This window comes from Oreochromis niloticus, linkage group LG13, assembly GCF_001858045.2.
Source record: "Oreochromis niloticus isolate F11D_XX linkage group LG13, O_niloticus_UMD_NMBU, whole genome shotgun sequence".
NCBI lineage: Eukaryota > Metazoa > Chordata > Actinopteri > Cichliformes > Cichlidae > Oreochromis > Oreochromis niloticus.
In genome coordinates, this window is record NC_031978.2 from 18,035,864 (window position 1) to 18,046,465 (window position 10,602).

Below are 10,602 nucleotides of genomic sequence, written 5' to 3' on the forward strand. Positions count from 1 at the left end.
ATAATACATAAACAAACAAAGAGGGAGACGCAGACAAAGAAGTATAAAAGGAATTCTGAAAGGAGAAACCCAGAAGGGAGAAATTCATGGCAGACTATTGTTATGGGTTTTTTTGAATAAGCTCGGGTTTCCTTGATGCAGAAGGAATTTTTCAAGAGACTCTGATGTAAGTTCATATGGTTCAGAAGCTGTCCTCCTATTGGGGGCATGCTTACACTTTCTAAATATTCTGTTATCTTTTATTTCAGATACGGTCCTGTCTAATATTTTCCCCACTGCTCAGCTTTCTCACCTTCATGTAGCTACAAACACAAGTAAACATAATATAGACATGTGCCAGAGACAGGCCACCATTAAAATCCGCTGATTACGTTAAAGAGCAGAGCCCATAGGCTTGACTCTCTCTGACCTTTTCAATAGAATAGTAGAAGCCTTCACTAGTAATTATGTTTAGCCTCGTGAACATTTTATTAACAGTAAAATCAACATATGATGATAGTAGAGTAGCACTGTCCAGTAAGACCATTGCCAAGGTTTATGAATGTAAGAGTTCAGATAACTTAGATTCATACATTTCTGGACAGTGACACGCTTTTTGTCGGGACGCCACCACAGTGGATTTCAAGTCAATCAGCAAGATCAGAGAACAGAGTTTCTGCTTTAACTAAAAAGCATTAATCCAAAATTATTTTTTAATCATTGAGGAATTAAAAGCAATTTTTAAACATTGCCTCCCATTCTCCGTGGCTCAAAAGGAATTTCACTATTTCCTGACAACCAGTTTGACAGCCAGATGTTCCTTTGTCATTTTGTGACAATCTAAGCAGATGAAAAATCTGGTGTTGAACTTGCGTTTGGTAGCCGTTCACTGGAACTCGCTGATGTGCAAAGAGCTGCAAGTTTATGCAAAGGAAGGAAGCTCTTATTTAGATGAAAAAGAGAGAAAGCAAAATTTTCTTCTTTAAAAGCAGGAATCCACTGGCCAGCACAGTAACAGGAGAAGGCCACAGAAGGCTACTAAATTATAAGATTGCAGAATTCTTTCCACGATTAAGAAAAACAATTTCTTTGCATATAATCAAGTCAAGGACACCCTGGAGGAGTCTGCAAACAAGAGAATCCTTCATGAATGGAAATACAGAGGATTTAGAACAAACCACTGGTTACACTGAAGAACAGTAAGGTCAGATTAGGCTTGCCCAAATAGTTGAAATACCTTATTGAGGTTTCTAAAACTGTATTGCTTTAAATTCTCATGGAATTTGTCAACAACGCACAGTGATCCTTGACATTCATCAAATTTTCAGCTTGAGATCAGCGTGTTTGAAGACCGGGGCTCGGGCGGCTCCAGTCCCAGCAGCACCATGTCGTCGGGCAGCAGCGCTCGGTGACTGGAGGGGCAGCACCAGGCTTACGGATACCACCACAGGGGCAGCGGCACACTTACCAACATCCGCATGCTGAAACATGAGAGCACCAGGTTCTAGGACGAGTGGAAAGAAAAAGGCGAGGAGGTGATTCACAACATTCATGCTCTCTCTGCTGGGGCCGACAATGTATCACCTCCAGAAGAAGAGCTGGCTTAAAAACACACCCTGGATACAAAACAGAATCAACACAAGTGCAACAGAACCCACACATACTCTAACTGTAGACACATAACAGCAACCAGAGTTTCTGTGAAGAAATATCCTACACTCTCCAAGAGCTATCAAACTAAAATACTCATTGATTGTTTTTGCTCTAATTTTTTTTCCATTCACCTTTTCTTTCATTCCATCACATCTGCTTCTATGAGTCACACCACCTCTGCATTGTAGCTGATTCTGCAGACTTTGCCTTCCTTAGACTAAATTTCAGTGCGGGACTTTTTCAAGGAGAGGTCACTTTGTCTGTCTGTTTATGCACTGACATTGCAATCTTAGGTTTTATGCAACATGTCTGAAATCTGAAAGGAAGAAAACAGCCGCCTTACTGGGAGACTCGTAGCTGTGTCTTCTTGCTAAATGACTGCATTCATCTCAGGTGGTTTAGGTCAAGCTGCTTTGAATCCTGGCAAATTGGGCCAGCTGTGGGACTGCTTGGTTCTCTGCTCCGTTCACATACACTTGGCTTCAATATCAAAAGGCTAACAGAGAGCACCTTGAATTATTTATTCTTCTCATTCACAACAGTGGATACAAGTGATCCACATCACAGCTGTAGGTCATGCTCAAACACACTCTGTTTCTCACTTTCTTTCTCTCGCTTCCTGCATATTCGCATACTTGAGCATAGAAATGCACACAGCCATGTCAACGTACTGCACTCGAAAAAACACATATTAGCAAGGGGGAGTGCACACATGCATATACACAAATACACACCTGTAGAATATGTGGCCAGGCGTCCCTGCATACAAGCAGATTCTGGTAGACTTGGAGTTGAAGTCGACCTACGTCTCAGCTCATTTAGAAAACAAGCAAACCTCAGGCCCTTGAAGGCTGTGCCATCGATTCCAGCTTAGCAGAGATCATTAAGAAAATATCAAACATCAAGGAGCAGTACCTTTAAGAAGCCACAGAGTCAGTCTGACGTGTTTAGTTCAGAAGAAGAAGAAATCGAAAGACATCGGGCCTTTATCTCTACACCCGTTCCACGCATGAAATAGTGTGCCTGTTATTGGCAAATGCATATTTATATGTGAGTATAGGTGTGTGCAAGAGGGTCAGCCTACACAAAGTTCAATACCTAAACCTACACAAAAGCAAGGATTTAAAAAAACTGTCTATTGACTTTAACTGATATATACCGCAATATGTTGATGCAGAATAAAGAATCTTTCAGTTTGTAAGATAAAGAATAAGTTGTAGATCCTTTTAGATTAAAAAATATATATTTTTGATCACAAAACATCCATCATCTATCACATCTATCTAACTACTTATTCACAATATCACGCTACAGTGCAATACAATACAGTGCATAAAAACTATTTCTCCTTTGGGAAATGAAACACTGTATGACTAATATGTGTGTGTGTGTATATGTGGAGGCTGTTAAGCTTAAATATGATGCAGCGAGCATGCTGATTACCAACAGACAGCAACAATGCCCACACATCTTCCAACAAAAGACAAGGCCTTTCAGAAAAGTTTGTCTTGACCATGGTTCATTTTCTGTATGTTTTATTGCTTGTTACCATAGTGTTGGTCTTCATCTTTTACCATCTTCAGTCTTTTTCTCTATAAACACATACATGTCTCTTAATAAACCATGAGAGTGTAGGTTTTGCTTATTCTTTAACACAGTGGGCTAGAAGCAAACTGCTCTGCAGAGAGCCCTTGCATGAAAATATCCTTGTGCCCTTTTCCCAGAGCCATGTCGAGTTAAACTACTCGCTGGACAGTCATTGCAGAAACGATTACATGTTGGCTTCATTCCAGTAAGTAGTTTAATTTCAACATAACATTTTATTAACTAGTTGATTGAGATTTTTACCACAGCAGTTGAGTTCAGTTGTGCTTGTGTTAAGCCTCCTATGCTTTTTGATGCCTTCATGTTTCATCCCGGTGGAATGGATATCCAGCCTGGGGCTGACGGACTGACCGACTTAAAAATGACTCAGCACTGCCAATAAGCAGATAAAGGAGCTCATTAGACAATGTATAAAGAAAAAAAAACAGCGTGCAACAGAGTGTAAATGAACTGTACAGGAGATGAATTGTAATGTACATGCTTGTCAATGTTTACCCACACAAACAAGTGGATAGGGATTGCAATGAAGCTGTTTTCTCCCCCCCAAAATCACTGATGCCCAGTATCAATACATGTTTTCACAGTCTGTCTACATCTGGGTATGAAGTGGAAGATCAACTTGTCTGTACAGTATGAGCTGCTGTATAGTATCATATGTAACAAGTCTTAACAATGTAGCTTATTGTTGGTAATTATAACAATATTGTCACTTTGTGTAGGAGGTATAGAAAAGGGTGGTGTTAACGATCCTCAGGGGAATTGTGCAAAATACATAGGCTAAGGTTCTTGGAGAAATCGCATTCGCTTGGAGCTTTTGTGAGAATATTGTTGATGTGTGGGATTACAGACTAGTGATGGGCGTAATGACTCTTTTTTGGGGGGAACACAAATTGTCATTTCACAGAAAGGGAGCCTGACAAAGTGTCCATTCACCCTCTGATTCCCAGTTCTGTCATTCTGTTTGCTGTTTCTCAACTCCCAGTAGAACTTGAGTGCCATATGCTCTCATTTAGTCTTTGGCGGTGCAGTCATGTGAAAAAGAAAGTACACTCTCTTTCAGTTTCACATGTCAGGATATAATGGAAAGTTTTATCTTTCGCAGGTCTTAAAATAAACAAAATACAACCTCAGATCAACAGAAATACATGAGATATTTTACAGTGTTATCGTTTATTAACAGAAACTAATCCTTAATGCAGACTGTGTAAAAAACACAAATACGCCCATACTGCTTGCATAGAATTCAGAGAATTCAGAGCCAGGCGCTGCTAATCAAATGTACATGATTAACGGATCATCAGTGAGTGTGAGCAGCAGATGCTTTGGTAGTTTGATGGTCTGAAGCATTCAGGTATGTGTTAGCGCAATGCCAAGAAGGAAAGACATCAGCAATGATCTTAAAGAAGTAATTGTTGCTGCCAATCAATGTGGGAAGGATTATAAGGCCATTATCAAACTATTTCAAGTCCACCATACTACAGTGAGAAAGATTTTTCACAAGCAGAAAGCATTAAAGACTGCGTCCAGTCTTTCCAGGATTGGAGATCCCAGCAAATCTACTCCAAACTCAGAGAAACTACAGAAAACCAAAGAGTTACACCTTGGACGCTACAGCCATCAGTTAGCATGTTATATGTTAAAGTTCATGAGAGCAAAATTAGACAAAGGCTGAACAAATATGACTTATTTAGAAAGGTTTCCAGGAGAAACACTCTTCTCTCTAAAACTAATTTGCATGCTTGCAAAGCTGGATCTGAACAAAGACTTCTGGAACAATGTCCTTTGGACAATGAGACCAAAGAGGAACACTTCATGCTAGTACAGTCAAGGAGTAGTCATGATTTGGACTTGGCCAAAGCTCCTTGCATGAGCTTGTAGCACCTTGCAGTCACTGAGTTGACAATGAACTGTTCTGTATATCAAAATACTTTAGATTCAAATGTTGGACAGGCCGTCTGGTGGACATCTAAAGCTTGTTCAAATTTGATTCCAAGTACAGCTCGTTGCAACAGAATGGCTGAAAAAGAAAAGAATGAAGGTGTTGCAATGATTCAGTCCAAGTCTAGACTTTAACCCAATTAAAATGATTAAGAGAGCTCATCTCAGCCAAATGAAGCAATGTGAAGAAGAGTGTGCTTCAAGGGCTTTTTTTTTTTTTTTTAAATAAAAAATGACACAGTGCAATATGTCATGTGTTGTTGTGAGGTTGTATTTAAATAATTTTAGAACCTGGTAAGGAACAGATGTTTTTTTAATTATATCCTAATATGTAAAATACAGGAATCAGCACAAATAGCTTGGAGATGCTGGTTTATAGCTTCACTGATCCTCCAGCAGTTGGTCCACTGTCACAATATGACTTTGAATGAACAGCTTCAAGAAATGTCAGATTTCCATCAAGTGAAATGTTCCCCACAGGATGAATCGTAATAACTTTGTGATAAATGAACTTTTTATCTAGCACCACCATCGGGTTTCAGTTTGTTCATGACCAAACACTAACAGAATCCCATCATCTCCTCTTTGAGATTATTGTAAATTACTAGATGTTACTGTGGTAAGAATTTTACCTACTAAAAATGAAGCGCTGCCATTGTGGGAATGTTACCATGCTAACACTAGTAATTAGTTTAACTAATTAAGTGCTGCAAAGCACAGCCTCACAAAGCAGCTAGCATGGATGTAGGCTCTTGGTGTTGTTTTAAGTGTGTCGGTATGTGGGCATGTGTGTTGGTGTAGATTGATCAAAAGTATTGCATTTATTTTCAAGAAGAAGCACTGTGTGCTATTTTATACTTAATGTAGCTTGTCCTTTCAGGTATGACTTTGATTCATGAAGACTGCCAGAGGATTGTATTAAATATATTATTGTAAAAAGATGTCCATTGAAATACAAATAAATGATCACAGGCGAGAGTAGCCTTCACTTTGGATCCTTGAGCCTCAGTCAAGCTACTTATCAAGATAACCTCAGAAAAACAGCCATCTAATGATGTACAGTTCATTTCAGTATGTACATTCTAACATGATATGTATTTATCCTGTACTGTATGTGAGACTGCAGCTAGTTCATTTAGACACACGGGCTCATCGGCAAGAAGTAACATATGTGTATTATGCTGTTACAAGTGAGAGATTACTCAATAGTGCAATATGATGTCTTCCTAAAAATATAAAAGACAATAATGATGTGTGGAGTCTGGCACCAGCATCTTTGACTTGCTTTGAGTTGAGTTGTTTTGCTTCAGGGAGAATAAAACCGCATTGATGTTTAATACTGCATGATGTGTGTGTAAACAAAGCGAGATGACAAGAAGTGAAGTCCCTGATCCACAAAGTCTCCGGCGGTGCTGCTGCGAAAGAGGAATTTATATCTTATCTTGATGCTAATTGTGTGTTTACATTAGCTTATTTACATACTAATTAAAATGGATTTATGTACTTTTTACATGTATTTTTTTTCCCAAAGCTGATTATTATTCAAAGCCTGCTGAGTGAAGTTTTAACTGTCTCCAAGAGATGAATAAAATATCTGATGAAGCTGATAAAAAGAACGTTGCCTTTGACTCCAGGCTGCTGTTTGTAGCTACAGTTCATGCTGTTTATAAGCTCAGTCTGTGCTGTGTCTTTGCTTGTTCGTGATATATGATCTCTCGCTGTCTGGCTTATACTCATTGCTGAGAATAGCAACAGGAAGAACTTGAGTTGGTATAGGATGCTCTTTGAGTCCGGTGCAGTGTCTTGAAATTTGTTTTATGTGTTTTTCGAAATGTCCGTGCATTTGTTTTGACTGAATAACAGAATGGAAAGTAAGTTTTAATACAAAAAGTAGTTCACTCTACTTATTTAATCCTAAAATTAACTCTTATTGTAAAGGTGTGTCTATGTGATAAATTATTGTGTCCTGGTTAGTTGAAGCTCCAATCACAGTCAGAGTTGTCTGAGTATTTCAGAAATTGCGGCTCTACAGGGATCTTTTCTACAGTTTGAAAAAGAGAGTATGCTGAAGCTCGCTATGTTAAAATGCATGGTTTATGTCAAAGGTTAGAAGAGACTGGCAGACTGCTGCAAGCTGATAGCAACTGTGTGATGCTATCCTGACCAACATGCTAACAGAACCTTGTTGAATCTATGCCATGAACATAGAAGGCCCAGTACAAGCAAGGTGTGCCTAATAAAGTGTCCAGTGAGTGTATATGTATATTGACTTTTTCTGTCTGCCATGCAGTGCAGAGTGGGCAGTGAACAGAAAGCTGTAGGCAGCATAATTTTCAAAACTGAACCATGAAGGTTAATCTGACACTGAATATTCAGCTTGTAGGCTGTTTTGTTCACATACCACCCAAACCATAACCTAACCGTTGTTTGCATGAAGTTGACAATTTCTATAAACATTATTCTTTATTTAGCCGAAGAATTGTTCGATGGATGTGTGACTAATGCAAAATTGTCCGTAACTAATCGACCCTTCTTCATTACAACAGTTCAGTAACAGAACAATGAAACATTGAAACATCTGCAACCATCTAACGATGAAACATTAAAAGTTTGTTGCTTACCAAAAATGTCATGGTTTTTTAAAAATTGGTATTAATTTATGAAGAACTGTACAAAAAACATCAGTTATCAACTAAACAGCTTGATTTCAAATTTTCTTCCTAACTCTCTCCCCTATAAAGACTGCATTTGACAACCTTCCCTGCACCATTAATCATGAGCTTTGACACCTCAGTATGTATCAATAAATATGTGGTTTGATGACCGTTTAAATAGTTTTGGGGTTTTTCCAAGGGTAGCTGCACAGGCAGAGACCACTCTCACTAAGTTCAGATGCACACCCAGTTATTTTGTTCGGTAAGCACGCCTGAGATACGACAGAAACCATCAAAGGGTTATTCCTAGTAAGCTTTCAAAGGGCAAAGAGTTACCTATTTATGTTTTCAGGAAAATGTGCGGTGCTTCATCATAAATAAGTAAAATGATTCCTGTGCACATCCGGTTTTCAAAGTTTTCAACGATCTTGCTTAATGAATATTTTTTTCTTTCATTGTTTTTATTTGGTGCACACAGCTTTTTGTATTAGTGTCTATTTGTAAGCATGATTGTGTGTGTATGTGTGTGTGTGTGTATAAGAGGTGTACAGTAGATCCATCATAGCCTGCTCATAAGGCCATAAATGAGCGATAACATCCTGATAGACACTGAGGCTTAGTTAAAATCCCAGGAGTGTAGACAGAAGGAGGAGCGGCGAGAGTGGACTGATATTTTCTCAAAGACAGCAGAGGAGTGAAGAAACATCTCAACACCTGCGGGCAAAGGTCAGCCTCACACTAACGAAGCGCAAGCAACTCTTTTCTTCAGCACAGATCCCCCTTTTTCATCAAACTTTTGCTGGAAGGTTTTAGCTAAGTTTCTTTTGTCTTTCCAAGTTTAAACATTTGTCAAATCTTTTCCACTACTTCTTTTCTGTCTTAGTCAGAGATGGCGAGAATGGAAAGTCGCTTTCCGGTATTGATTGGTTAAAATGTTTATTCCTGCAAATGACAGAAAATCTATACCCCAGCGGTGCCGCTGTGTTTCAGGCAAATTTTGACTGGCAGCAGTGCCTGGCAAACGGAGTGCACTGGTTACAGTGAAGTTTACAATTGTGTGCTTGCGTGTAATGTGTTAAATGTGGAACCCCTCGAGAGAGAGTCTTGGCCTCAGAGAAAAGTCCTGCCTGTAGTGACATTAAAGAATGTTCACGCCTATTTTCTGTTCTTGACATTGGTTTGGGACCGGATTACAAACAAATACATGTTCATTTCAGTTCAATCACAAAAACTGGCATAACAACAGGAACTCAGTTAGGTAAATTAACCCTGGCAGTCCATCCCAAGCATCCAACTTTTGGCTGCGCACACTGGGGCCTTCCAAACATTTATCCGCATCTGCCCAAATTTCAGGATCACGGTGACTTGCTATTCTGAATGAAAACTCTGTGATGCAATGCACAGAAAGACCCAATGCCCAGTCTGCCTTTCAAAACACAGACATTTTGTACACAGAGTCCCACCCACGAGGACTCGCTCAGCTTATTGTTTGAACGCCGGATGTTGTAACTGATTTTTAACATTTGTTTTGAGATTCCGGTATGAAAACCGCAGCCCTTCAGGAGCTCTTTGAAGAGTGGAAAGAGGTAAAACACAGTGGAAACGGCAGGATTTGTCTCTGTGTGTTTGGCCACACTTGATTTGCTGTGTACTCTTTAAAGTCGATTTTTCTGTTTTTTTTCCTCACCATACTCCTGCCCCGCCTGTTGGCTTTGGCACCAATATCCGCTCGGTTTATTTAACCTCAGTGTGATTGACAGCTCTTGTGTTGTGTTTGCTGCTGGGCCTCCCCCAAGCGCAGCCCAGAATGCTACATAAAAACACAATGTGAGAGTGGAAATGTGTGGTTCCAGTTAAAAATGTCACTTAGGATCACATTGTTTAATTGTGAGAAAGCGCTTATTACGAGCACTCCTCCTTAGATCTACCGCTAAAGGAAAATAAATGTTCCCGTGTCAGTCCCTGCCTTCCTAATAGCTTTTAAATGAGTCAGGGATGAGATCCCGCTGAGTGCAGAGTTGAAACACAGATAATCGCTGAAAGAAGGAGAGCTGTGAAACACCGCATCTGTTTTCAGCAAACTCAAGGCCAAAAGCAATGATGAGAAAATACACAGAGAAATCGCATGATCGGTGTTGTGAGTTCAAAGCCCTCCAGGGGTCATTTAGCAGACAAATGATTAGGCTAGGAGAAACAAACAGGTAAGTAAACTGTGCAATGCCTGAAGAAGTTTTGTTTCCTCACAGTACACCAGGACTGACCGATGTGCTCCATCTCCAGCCTGTGCTGATTACCGGGATTGGAGACTTATTTTTGTTAGTTTGGACCTTTATGTGTACTAATTACTAAGAATTGTCAACTAACTGATCTGGAGAAACACTCATGTTCAGCAGTGTGAGAAGTTTGAGGTAAAAAAAAAAAAAAACAATCACCTTATGCTACAGTCACACTAGGGAAAACAGTGATTGCAGAAAATGCAAGAACAAGAACAAAATTACTATGACCGTGTGAAAAAAACTTGCATTCTTGTTACCTTTGAAATAGTTACTTCGAAGATGGGGACCAGTTGCTGTCCTCAAAGTGACTTTGTGCATCAGGACAGCAGCAAAGCCAGAGTCAGTCTGCTTAAATGACTTTGCTTTTACACGCAATTTGTAATAATACAGTGTTAACTGTGATATATCTGCAAATCTGTTGCTCTACATTTACACAGAAATTCACATAAAGCAGAAATTTATATGAATTACTTGCATTGAGAATCCAGCTAGAATGT

At 39.4% G+C, this 10,602-nt stretch overlaps 1 protein-coding gene across 1 annotated transcript in view; it reads left to right on the forward strand.

Moving 5' to 3' along the window:
- golga7bb (golgin A7 family, member Bb) overlaps window positions 1–6,777 on the forward strand; it is a 20,518-nt gene extending 13,741 nt beyond the window's left edge. Inside the window, exon 5 of the mRNA XM_003451977.4 lies at window positions 1,308–6,777. Within this exon, the coding sequence (XP_003452025.1) occupies window positions 1,308–1,391 (84 nt within the window). The 3' untranslated portion in view covers window positions 1,392–6,777. The remainder of the gene's footprint in view (window positions 1–1,307) is intronic.
- Window positions 6,778–10,602: the final 3,825 nt, after the last annotated feature.